Genomic DNA, 13,108 nt, shown 5'->3' with positions numbered 1-13,108 from the left:
AAAGCATCTCTGAATATCTAGAAGATTGCTGTGTAAATCTATTATTATTAAACGCCTCAATAGTAGAGATGAAAGAGCAGATTCCCTCAGTTTTACACACAAAACTAAAAAACTGGAGGAAGATGAGCTGACATTCCATCAGTTCACCTTGTGCATAGAGTCATGACCACTGGGTTGTGTGGTAGTGACTATTTACGCAGCAGGAATAGATTTGTTTGTAGCTTTGGATGAATGAAATAAAAAAAAGATTCAAATATATCTAATTTTCCCATAAAATGTGATAGAGTAACAAACTAACATTATTTGCCTCTTTGGCAACTAAATGCACCAATCCAATCACCTCATCACTACCAGCAGGCCAACTAGCCACTTGCTTATAAGAGAATATTTCATACAAAGCCAGATATTTTTGTCAAACCCATAACTATCATCATGAGAACAGACTCTTGAGATGTTTGTAGAGCATTAATGTGACTGTGTTTTTCAGCCCCAATCTAAGATCAGATCCAATCCACTATGAGATCAGAAGGTTCTTAATCTGGTGTGGCTTGACTAGAAACTTCATACAGGTCTGACAGAGGGGTGATTGTTGTCACCGCTTCATGGATGGCTATACAAGTCTGAACAGACTTCAAGAACGTCTGACTCCATCCAGGATGAAATCACAGCCTAAGTCTGCAGCCTCTCAATTTTGGTTAATCCTAATTCAAAGTATCAAGAGAGAATCTTGGTGATACCAGAAAAATCTATCAAAAACCTGATAATAATAATGGACTAGATTTATACAGCATTTTTTAATCTACAAATCTCATCCGTGGTGATGAATTACATTTTTCTTGTGGCAGACTGACAGAAGAGTGACTGCCAATCCACACCAAACATACTAGTCGTCCTCAAAAAATTAGCATATTGTGATAAAGTTCATTATTTTCCATAATGTAAAGATAAAAATTAAACTTTCATGTATTTTTGATTCATTGCACACCAACTGAAATATTTCAGGTATTTTATTGTTTTAATAGTGACGATTTTCGCATACAGCTCATGAAAACCCAAAATTCCTATCTCAAAAAATTAGCATATCATGGAAAGGTACTCTAAACGAACTATTAACCTGATCATCTGAATCAACAAATTCACTTTAAACACCTGCAAAAGATTCCTGAGGCTTTTAAAAACTCCCAGCCTGGTTCATTACTCAAAACCGAAATCCTGGGTAAGACTGCTGAGCTGACTGCTGTCCAGAAAGCCATCATTGACCCTCAAGCAAGAGGGTAAGACACAGAAACAAATTTCTGAGTGAACAGTCTGTTCCCAGAGTTCAGTATCACGGCACCTCAGTGGGAAGTCTGTGGGAAGGAAAGTGTGGCAAAAAACACTGCACAACCAGAAGAGGTGACTGGACCCTGAGAAAGATTGTGGAGAAGGGCCGATTCCAGACCTTGGGGGACCTGCGGAAGCAGTAGACTGAGTCTGGAGTAGAAACAGCCCCATTGCACAGGCGTGTACAGGAAATGGGCTACAGGTGCCGCATGCCCCAGGTCAAGCCACTTTTGAACCAGAAACAGCGACAGAAGCTCCTGACCTGGGCTACAGAGAAGCAGCACTGGACTGTTGCTCAGTGTCCAAAGTACTTTTTTCGGATGAAAGCAAATTTTGCATGTCATTCTGAAATCAGGGTGCCAGAATCTGGAGGAAGACTGGGGAGAAAGAAATGCCAAAATGCCTGAAGTCTAGTGTCAACAAGTACCCACAGTCAGTGATGGTCTGGGGGGGCCATGTCAGCTGCTGGTGTTGGTCCAATGTGTTTTATCAAGGGCAGGGTCAATGCAGCTATCAGGAGATTCTGGAGCACTTCATGCTTCCATCTGCTGAAAAGCTTTATGGAGATGACGATTTCATTTTTCAGCACGACCTGGCACATGCTCACAGTGCCAAAACCACTAGTAAATGGTTTACTGACCATGGTATTACTGTGCTCTATTGGCCTGCCCACTCTCCTGACCTGAACCCCACAGAGAATCTGTGGGATGTTGTGAAGAGGAAGTTGAGAGACAGCAGACCCAACACTGTGGATGAGCTTAAGGCCGCTATCGAAGCATCCTGGGCCTCCATAACACCTCAGCAGTGCCACAGGCTGATGGCCTCCATGCCACGCTACATGGAAGCAGTAATTGCTGCAAAAGGCTTCCCGACCAAGTATTGAGTGCATAACTGAACATAATTATTTGAAGGCTGACTTTTTTTCGTATTAAAAACACTTTTTTTTATTGGTTGGATGAAATATGCTATTTTTTTGAGATAGGGATTGTTGGTTTTTCCTTACTTTTTTGCCGAAAGCATCAATATTAAAACAATAAAAGGCTTTATAGAATTTATAGAGCCCGGGAGACTTTTCAAACAAGAAGCCTCAGTGCTAATATAAGATGCTTGTCCAGTGTGTACCAGTCAAACAGTTGGTTCAAGTGCGACAGAACTGTCCCTCACAGCACTACACGTCTGGCCCTTGTCATGGACTTGTCAATCAGAGGAGACCTGAACAAACATGTGAGGTTTCCACAAACTGCACCACACAAATGCTTGACATCATTCTGCTAAACAGTCCTCGTTAGTTGAGCTACAACTTCCTCCGGGATTAATAAAGTATCTATCTATCTATCTATCTATGTATCTATCTATCTATCTATGTATCTATCTATCTATCTATCTATCTATCTATCTATCTATCTATCTATCTATCTATCTATCTATCTATCTATCTATCTATCTATCTATCTATCTATCTATCTATCTATCTATCTATCTATCTATCTATCTATCTATCTATCTATCTATCTATCTATCTATCTAAATGTTCGCTGGGGAAAATATCCTGGTAGTCTGAAAGTTGGCTTCAAGGTTGGAGTACTGAAACTTGCCCAGTGGAAGCTAGCTGCCACACCATTGTGAGCCTCTCAAACAGGTGTTTTCTAGGAGACGTAAACGTTACATCAGTACAGATCAAGAAAACCATTCAAGACTTCTGAAGAAGCAGCAAAGGGGAGACGTGACAAGAGCTGAGGGAACCAAGAAGTCAAGTAGTAGAAAAACCTGGAGCCCAGGTCCAGCAGCACGGAGGAGGGGACAAAACCCTGATCGCTTCCCCACCACCCTGAGATGTTCTGGTCTTTGAAGGACTGAAACATCAGTGGAGAATGGCGCTCAGCTGAAAATCCTGCAGTTTGGAGCCAGAAGGTAGAAATGTTCTGTATGTTCTACCAACAACCTGTCCCAAATTCAATCCAACCCCATTTCCTGTACAGGGTTTGAATGTTACTCAAAAATTACATGATTTTAAGTATACATGAGCATAAACCCTTCAGTTTTTTGTTTCGAGTGGATTATTGAGGAATAATTACCATAATCCTTTGTCTCCTGTTGAGCTGGTGCTCCAGTTCTTTCTTCTGGTTAAGGAGGCTCGTCATCTTGAAGAGACGCTCTGTGTTACATCTGGTCAACTCCATCAGCGCCTCGTGTGCCTCATCGAGCTTTATCTGTATATCAAATTAAAAAACACACACACACAAACAAAATACAAATACAAGATTACTGCACTTATCAATTAGATTTGGAGGATGAAGACAAAACAGCTCTCTCTCTCTCTCTCTCGCACACACACACACACACACACACACACACACACACACACACACACACACACACACACAGACAGACAGACAGACAGACAGACAGACAGACAGACAGACAGACAGACAGACAGACAGACAGACAGACAGACAGACAGACAGACAGACAGACAGACAGACAGACAGACAGACAGACAGACAGACAGACAGACAGACAGACAGACAGACAGACAGACAGACAGACAGACAGACAGACAGACAGACAGACAGACAGACAGACAGACAGACAGACAGACAGACACACACACACACACACACACACACACAAGCGTACATCCCACTGTTTCATTTCCTTAACGTATTCAGCCTCTTTGAGAAGTTTCTTCTGCTTGAGCTCCTCCACCGTCTTGCTTCCTGTCATCGTCACCAGAACCTCCAGATCCACCATCCTCCCATACTTTGCCATCATCAACTGGTTGCATTGCTTCTCCAGCTCTACACCAACACACACAAGAGAACACACACTATCACAGATCAGTCACATCTTACTATGTCATTGATAATAGGAACTGGCAGTAAATATTACTTGTGGCTCTGAACAGAAGTCATGTGGCAAACAGGACAAGATCCTTACGTGGGGCATTTCATGAAAATGAATCCAAATGCAATCAAATCAAAGATGTTTCATGCAACACCAGAAAATGCTTGCAAGTGCAGCTCTGACTGAATCTAAAGAATGTTTGACTGCTTTAGCAAAGCGACAACTACATCCAGTTCCTTCTGTCAGCTTCCCATACGAATGAGACAAATATTCTTGATATGCATCAATATATTCTAATGATACGATGATTGGAAAGTCTTTGCCAACCCACATCAGGATTTTTATTTATTTATTTGTTGTTTTGACTGTGTGTTTGTGACGTGTTTTTTCAAATGTTTTAGACTCAGCAGGACGGGAGCTTCATTCTCTATAATCAGACGTCGTCCTGTTTGCCTTTTACCCTCAATCTTGGCATTCTTGTCCTTTCTGTCGTGAAGTAGCTTGAGGTGGTGCTGCCGGGCCTGAGAGTAAAGATCTTTTTGCTGGTTCTTCTCAACTTCAAACTGTTTGATCCGATCCTGTAGCCGCCTCAGCTCCTTCTTGTCCAGCACCAGTGCTGGGGTCAGGTCCGAGGGCACAGAGCCATCAGCAACAAACTCAATCTGGTCAAGAAATTTCGAGAATGGGAGAAAACAGAAAAGTGTACTTATTAATGAACAAAATGAGAAAAAGACCAGAGAATCATTAATTTTTGTGTTTAACAAAAGTACTTTGCAACACTTAAAAACTGTACTATTGATTGCTGCTAATATTATAATAAAATTGCTTCGTAAAATTCAAGCATTTGCATTTCTGTAAAAATAAAATTTTAGTTGTCCTTGTAAAAAGGTGTTGATGAATTATTTTCCTTGTATTTAAATATGGAGCAAACTTGAAAATGAAATGACAACTGAGGTGCAACCATTATCAGAATGTACATCAAAACCTCTGTCAGCCTTTATTTCTAAATAAAAATACTATAAAGTGAAGATCCAATAGTTGACTTGAGTTCTCTTCAGTTAGGATAAAGTCAACGTCTTTGTGTTTTCATTGTGATTGGCTAGTTTGTTGAAATTTTAAGCCAAACAATCTTTCAATTAAACAAGTACAGTGCGCCCTCGCACATTCGCACATCAACGCTCACGACTGCACCTCATCGCGGATTTTTAGTAGGCAGTCACATGATACTGTACGCACATTCTATTGGCTCACGGCATCCAGAAGTGCGCTATGTTCCGTGAGTCTCAGACTAACGTGAGACACAAAAGTGCTTTAAACAGTCAATAAGGGTATGGGAAAGGTTAAATACAGATAGAAGGTGGTTTAATACCAGTATGGGGAGCGTCATAAACATTTAAATTACCGTAAATAATAAGATGAATAGTTTGTCGTTCTACCACGGAATTTTTCAATCGCGTGTGGTTCCTGGAACGCAAGGACCGCGAGATACGAGGGCGCACTGTAATCGGATAAATTTTGGTTTTGGACACGAGGCAAACAAATACACACGAGAAAGGTGTAGATTAGAGTAGAAAGACTAGTAGTTGTGTCACGGTTGTTGAAACTCATCTCAATTTCACCATTTCACACCTTTCAAACAATAACACCATTTATCAGACCCTCCTGTCCAGGGTCCAAAACTTTATGGACTGCATTACGTTTTTACTTGCTCATACTAGGGCAAAGTATCATTCAAAAGAGCACAAATGTATTGGCTGGACTTGAATTGCAGTTATCCTGACTCCTGGAATGATTCTTATCAACCTGGCTCAGTCTGAGTGGAACAGCCACATCCAGTTCATTCATCTTCAGTTGTTTTTCTCGGTGGATTAAGTCCATGTCATCTTCTGCTGCCTTCCGATTGCTCTTCAACAATTGTTGCTGTAGAGACAAAAGGATAAGACAAAAATAGAACATGTCAAAAGTGGTGCTGTTGATGTGATGAGACAAAAACGAAGAGAACAGAGAACAACCTTCTTGACCAGGAAGCCACTCTCCCTCTTCAGTGCTTCGACACTCTTCCTTTTCTCCAGCAGCAGTTCTTCCAGGTCCAGTCGACGCTCACGCAGCTGAACAGTGTCCTGAAACAAGCCTGGTTCACAGCCTAAGATAAACAGTTTCAGACGCGGATTAAGATTAAAATCAACTTCAAGGCTGTGGGGCACTAAAGATGCGTTATATCCAAAACACAAAGGCCATCACTTGTGACTCATGATGACATCATTTTATTTGGTTCTGTCCAGCATGACTGTGTTTAGCGTCAGTATTTAGACGTATCAGTGAAACGCTTCACAAAGAATTCTGCTGACAGAATGAAGATCTGAGAACCAGATTAAACCTGTTTCTGGAATGATTCCAACACGACTTTCACCGTCACACTGACCTACAGGGCAAACATTGTAGTCCACGGCAGCTCCTTCCTCATCCGACACACTGTCATAGTCACCATCGTAGTCATCATCATCATCCACTGAGTCTTCATCACTATACTCCTCTTCTTTTGGAAACATATATATTTGGATCATGAAGGACAATCACACAACTTAAACTGACCTCCTGTGGTCTACCTCCCACCTTCATTTCTGTTCTCCTCCTTCTTAACACATTTGATCTTCATCTTGAAGACTTTTGTCAGAAATTTCTCAAACTTGTTTTCCTCGCCCACCAAAGCCTGGAAGGCAGCAGTCACGGCCTTTTCTTTGTCTTGCAGCTTGGCCACCTCTGCCTGCCTAAGCTTCAGGTTTTCATCACACTCCTCCAGCTGGCACTGTCAGGAAAGACGGAAAAACAAATGTCTGTGTAGACATGTCTTTGATGACCTACGACTGTTGTCAGGTTTTTTTCAGGTACAAAACTCATAGAATAAATGATTTACATGCTGTTAGTATGAGGGTTATCATTGCTCATTACATGCTCAAGCTTTGTAATTCAGTTAAAGATGTGTATCACTGCTGGAAAGATTATATTGGAATAAAAGTGGGCACTCAGATGTAGAAAGGTAAATAAATCAGTAATTATTGAGGCATAATCTTCCTTTCAGCTTGTCCCTTTAGGGGTCACCGCAGCCTAACCCTTTTTCTATCTTAAATTAAAGTTCAAATTTGTTTGGCAAAGTTTTTTATGCTGGATTCCCTTCCAAGCCACAACCCTCTGCACTTATCTGGGCTTGGGACCGGCCTACAAACAGTTGATACTGGTTTGCCAGAGATTGAACCCGGTGCTAAATTGTGGAGTGAACAGAGAAAAAGTGAAATGACTGATAAACAAAAGTTTGGGCCCAAAGGTGAAAACATTCTGAAATAATAATGAATGCTTCAACTGGAGGGGGACTCTGCATTGATGGGGCATTGTTTTAAAACCATGGAAATTGGATCTCATATGACAGATGAGCGATGGCTCACCGTGATGCTGGCCTCCTCCTTCATGCATTTATTGAGCTTATCCTGCAGGCTCTCCTCCCTCTGCTTGAATTCCTTGTGAAGCAGCAGCTCCCGGTAGAGCTTCAGCTGATGCAGTTCAGCCAGCTTCAGCTCCCAATCCAGATTCATCTTCTCATGATGCAGGAGCCGGAGCCCAGCGTCAAATTGACAGATGGAATCCTCCATCTGATGGTTTAAATTGTTAGATTGAGATTATCTTTTGTTATTCTAGTTATGATAAATACAATTTAAAATAACGGCTTTTACTTCAATAAAATTAAATGAGAGACCTGTTCCAGAAGACAGTCCTGCTCATACAGACGTATGACCTCCTCCTCCCCCCGGATCTCCTCCTCTAGCTCCTCTCCTCCCTTCACTTCTTCACTGCTTGTAGACAAAGCTGAAGAACTAGACTCTTCCTCTTCTTGTACCTCATTTACTTCCACCTCTTTCTCAAGTTGATGGAAAGTATGAGTAGTTCTTTCCTGCTTCTCCTGCTCCATGGTTAACCTGGTTTAATAAAAAAAAAAATCATTCATTCATTCAGTTATTCATTTTCTATATCTGCTTCATCTGCTGTCACGGGTTTCTGGGGCCTATCCCAGCCGACTGGGGGCGTGAGGCAGGGTATACCCTTGGCGCCACACCAGTTCACCTCAAAATTCAATCATACTTCTTTGAAATCATAGAATCATCAGCTTATCCAAAAATTCTTGAGTTTGCTACCTGTCATTATCATAGCCATGGATGAAAGACTATAAGTATAGCTGACCCAAAAAAATGAAATTACACTCATGACCTTCACACCTCAATGTCAGAGGAGAGTTGACATTTCAGCGTCTCACAAACAATCAAAAAGGATGGACCTTTGCTGAAGAGGTAAAAACTTACTGTTAACATGAAATCACAACCGTAGCCTCTGAGCTAAAGGTGCTAGCATACACCCAGTATGAAGTAGCTGCATGATCTAGTAGGTTCAAAGGAACCAGTTAAAAAGGTCATAAATAACCAGTCCAAATTAATTTGGGATGTTGTTTTTTCACAATATTATCCTTAATGGTGCTTATGTGAAAAGACATCTGTCAAGTGACTGGTTTCCATCTGCTGTTTGAATTAAATTCATTTCTTCAGTCTAATTCCAGACTAAACTAAACCTGGATGTGTACCTCTGTTCCCTCAGAGCCCGGTATCGCTCCAGAGCGTCATCGCTGTGCTGCACCTTCTTCTCCGGGGTTTCCTCTGGTAGTATGGTGGGCAGGGCGGGGGGAGGGCGGTGGAGACTGAGTGACAGACCCGCCTGGATCTCCTGTAACTGCTCAGCTTGAACCAGTAACTGAGACACCAGGCAAACCTTAGCGTCCCGCAAAGCCATGATCCGTTCATTCATCTTGGTCTGCCTCCCGTGGATCTGGTGTGATGGATGGAGATCTCTTATCAATCTGATTTGTAACAACTGATGTTGTCTTCACTACTGTTTAAACTGTACCTGACTTTTTATTGTATTTGAAAGGACTCATACTAAAATGTAGTCCAGGTTGAATGAAAATCTAAATGGGATTCAAATGCTTCTGCCAGAACAAATGAGTTCAGTTCAGTTCCCAGGATTTTAGGAAATGTGTTGTGCGTGTTTGTGTTCACCTTTTCCTCCAGGCTTTTCAGCTTTGCCATCGTCGTCTCAGTGTTCATCCTCAGGTGTTTCGGCACTGTAAAGTTTTTATCTGACCTTAATTTTAAATCTCCAATGTTCTTTTTAGCTTCTTCAATAGCCTGGACATCCTTTGGATCTTCACAGTCATCTTCTGGCTTCTCTACATACCTGACATTACCGTTAGTTTGGCATCAGTATCAAATCCATGATGTGTTCACTTTGAATAATTACATATACAGTGGTACCTCTACGTAAGAATTTCTCTACTTACCAAATTTTGTACTTACAAACGCCTCAACAGGAAAATATTGCCTCTAGTTACGAAAGAAATTTCGACTTACAAAATAAAAATACTGTGTGGCCTGATACTCGCAGCTCCCACAGGTTCCTGAACGCAACATTCTCATAGCTATTGGCTCATTGGCTATTACCTAGCATCCTGGCATCCCACTAGCTAAGAGGGACCTCTGTGTGTAGCTAGATAGGTGTCTATGTAGCGCCCTCATCATTCGGCCCTCGACCCATGAGGTGTTCTGATAGTTTTACGTAAATATATTAACTTTTAGAGTATTCACTATGGACCCCAAGAAAGTGACGGAGAATAGAGGAAAAGAAAAGACGAAGAATAGAGTTTTTTTGTCCGTACAAACAAAGCAAGAGATCACAGAAGAGCATGAGAAAGGGATGCATTTGGTTGATCTCTCCAAAGAATATGGCCGTAATGCATCTACAATCACCACGTTATTAAAACAAAAGGAAGTTTAAGGAGTTTAAGGCATATCGTGGGTGGTTGGAGAAGTTCAGAAGGAGGACTGGAATTCACTCTGTTGTTCATGGTGGGGCAAGAGGGCATGAACCAAAGAGGGCAAAAAACAATGAGGACAGCTGTTAAAGGGTAAATGACCATCATTATTATTCTTTACTCTATTCTTTGTATTTTACATTATGCACAACTCTCATTTATCGTGTAATATTCTAATTGTAACATGTATTTGTTACATGTTTTGATGCATTTTTATGCTTTATAAAACATTTATGTCTGAATTTTTGGGGGCTTGGATCGGATTAGGGTATTTCCATGGAAAACGCGTCTCTACTTACGAAATTTTTTAATTTTCTATCGCAAAATTTCTTCCAGAACCAATTAATTTCGTAAGTAGAGGTACCACTGTATAAAAAAATAACAACAATACACATTTAATACAGTACTCACAGTTGGGCCCATTCCTTCTTCCTCTTCTCTATCGCAGCCCGATGACGATCAGCTTTCTCTGCAGCCTTTCGGAACCTCTCAGCCTGCTGATCTATCTGCTTCATGGCCCGCGAGCGGAGCACCATCCCTTCATCTGGAGAATATACCCAGGTATTAGGTCAGGGATACCTTTACAGGTGTAGCACAAACATTTTCCTACCTTCTGAAGTGCTGCTGCTGACTTCCACAGGCTGAGGCCTGGATTTTTTGTGTGCTGGGGCCGCAGTTGTGTCTGAATGAGGCATGCTGGGACTGCTCTCTTGTTGAGCTGAAGACTCAATGACTGCCAGCACACGATAGGTGGAGACTCTGTGGTTCGTTTGGATGGCGACCACAGACACCACATCAACCCCAATGGTGCCCCTGAAACTATATTTTTACGACATTGTTATTGTGAAATAGAAATATTTCAGTGTATTTTTTTTAATTTGCTTGATGGTTTATGAACATCAATTATATGGATCTAAAAAAGAAATATCCAGTCTGTCTGACATCTCCCACACTGGATATCGCAAAAATGATCCACCAAAGTTTGTATATTTGTACATGTATGTTTGCTTATTTGTATGTTGGTGTGTGTGTGTGTGTGTGTGTGTGTGTGTGTGTGTGTGTGTGTGTGTGTGTGTGTGTGTGTGTGTGTGTGTGTGTGTGTGTGTGTGTGTGTGTGTGTGTGTGTGTAGTCAGTACTAGTCCTGTAGTTTGCTGAGTCCTATGTTGCAGCGCTCCTCATCCCAGTTCATTTGTTTTTTGACCTCCTTCACCTTCTGGACCTTCACCTTTTCTGCCTCATCACTGAAACACTTATCTATTTGCAGCTCCTACACACACACACACACACACGCACACGCACGCACGCACGCACGCACGCACGCACGCACACACACACACACACACACACACACACACACACACACACACAAACAGAATAATGCATTGTATTACATTGATTCCCCTCCTAGTATGTATAGTATGTTTGTATGTGTTTGTGTTTATATGCTCATTATTCTTCTCTAAGCGGTCAGAAGCTTCACATCAGCCTGACAGTTTCTATAATTGCAGCTGATTTGGAGGATGAACAATGATGTAACAGAGGTCAGGATAGACCAGAATGAGACTGACATTTGACTGTGTATTGCTAGTGTCTTGCTTTAGATGTGAATTATGGGAGTGTCTGTCATTCTAAAACAGACTCTGAATAGCAAAAAAGGACAAAAAAATCATCTGTCTTGGGAAGCAGAATCATTTTCTGCTAAAATATTCTTTACAAAATGCAAGTCGGACGAGTGTCTTCACCAAAGCGTTCAGGCGAACATGCTCCGGCAGACTCAGGTTGTGTTTCAGCAGCTGTTTGAATTTCTGCTGGAGTTCAGCCAGCTTCTTCTGCTTCGCTGTAATTTTCACTTGAGCCTCCCGATACTGATGATCCTTCTCCAGCTTCTGCTTAGCCATCTCTATGCTGAAGGAAGTCAGGGTGACATCAAGTTTTCATGATCTGATTTAACATGAAACCAACATATCCAGTCCAACTGTATAGCACAATGAAATAAGATAAACAGAAGATAGGAACACAGAAAAGGAAGTGACTAAAGAGACTCTAAACAGATTCCTGACACTCACCTGCAGACTGTTTGGTCCTCTATGTCCTGAGCCATTGGCTCATCCCCAAGACCCACCTGTTAGAGTAGATTTTATGTTGTGTTTTATTACTTAAGCCCTTAAAACAGCATCTTATCTAGAGCTTTATGATGCCATGGTTTTATTATCAACATTCATATCTGCAGACATTCCCAGCTGGTGCTCAGACTTGAAATGAATTCCCAGTCAATGGTGGATTTGTAAGAAGACTCCAATGTCACATTAATGAACACTGTTGGCAAATGCTAGCATTTACTCACGTGCATTAAGCCATAAAAGTTTTACATTGGGGTTACAAATGAGAACATAAGTCGCCGTTTTCTGTGAATGCCTTTTTAGAATATAAATGTAATCCATTCTGTATTTGTGTAGTGTGATTAAGAAGGAGTAAAACAGAAAGGAATAATAAGATGTTTGTGAAAAATGGTCTGACCCTTGGTGAAGGAATCATTGCCATCATCTGGTCTTGTTCTAGTTCTTCTGGAGGGACCATGCTGAAGGAAAAGATGTTCCCATCAGCGCCAGCTGTCAGCACAAATTTGTTGTCATGGCTACAACGAATGTGTTGCAGGTGTCCGTATTGGTTATCGTGGAGGTTGAAGGTCCAGTAAGCCTGCATGGAGGTGAGGCTGTGGTCGTCAGGTTGCAGAGGGTAGACTCTGATAGCACCTGAGTGCATGCCACAGAACATCAGCTGCCTGTCGGAGCTAGAAAACAGCAACGCAGCAGGTAGAAAGTCAATGACGATAATGTGGCTGTGATCATGCAGGGCTCCAAAACAATGGTTTAATACATGGCTAAATTTCTCAATCTCTGTAATGAGTCTCGAATTTTGAATCGAATTAAATAACATGTCACTTGGCGGCACAGTGGCGCAGTAGGTAGTGCCGTCGATGCACAGCAAGGCAGTTCTGGGTTCGAGTCCCACTCTGTGTGGAGTTTGCATGT

At 41.6% G+C, this 13,108-nt stretch overlaps 1 protein-coding gene across 1 annotated transcript in view; it reads right to left on the bottom strand.

Annotated features, from left to right (window-relative positions):
- The window catches only part of LOC137608815 (cilia- and flagella-associated protein 44-like), a 31,150-nt gene that overhangs the window by 1,667 nt on the left and 16,375 nt on the right, over positions 1-13,108 (bottom strand). Inside the window, exons 16-32 of the mRNA XM_068335394.1 lie at positions 12,594-12,867; positions 12,143-12,198; positions 11,819-11,981; positions 11,213-11,343; positions 10,686-10,894; positions 10,487-10,619; positions 9,264-9,441; positions 8,792-9,033; positions 7,916-8,135; positions 7,608-7,811; positions 6,781-6,973; positions 6,590-6,703; positions 6,180-6,310; positions 5,971-6,087; positions 4,628-4,829; positions 3,961-4,121; positions 3,399-3,533 (exon numbers count right to left, since the gene is read on the bottom strand). Coding sequence (XP_068191495.1) covers positions 3,399-3,533; positions 3,961-4,121; positions 4,628-4,829; positions 5,971-6,087; positions 6,180-6,310; positions 6,590-6,703; positions 6,781-6,973; positions 7,608-7,811; positions 7,916-8,135; positions 8,792-9,033; positions 9,264-9,441; positions 10,487-10,619; positions 10,686-10,894; positions 11,213-11,343; positions 11,819-11,981; positions 12,143-12,198; positions 12,594-12,867 — 2,863 coding nt within the window. The remainder of the gene's footprint in view (positions 1-3,398; positions 3,534-3,960; positions 4,122-4,627; positions 4,830-5,970; positions 6,088-6,179; positions 6,311-6,589; positions 6,704-6,780; positions 6,974-7,607; positions 7,812-7,915; positions 8,136-8,791; positions 9,034-9,263; positions 9,442-10,486; positions 10,620-10,685; positions 10,895-11,212; positions 11,344-11,818; positions 11,982-12,142; positions 12,199-12,593; positions 12,868-13,108) is intronic.

This window comes from Antennarius striatus, chromosome 15 (assembly GCF_040054535.1).
Source record: "Antennarius striatus isolate MH-2024 chromosome 15, ASM4005453v1, whole genome shotgun sequence".
In the NCBI taxonomy this organism is placed as follows: Eukaryota; Metazoa; Chordata; class Actinopteri; order Lophiiformes; family Antennariidae; genus Antennarius; species Antennarius striatus.
Note: the sequence above shows the minus strand (reverse complement) of the source record. Positions and strands in the feature narration are given on the sequence as shown.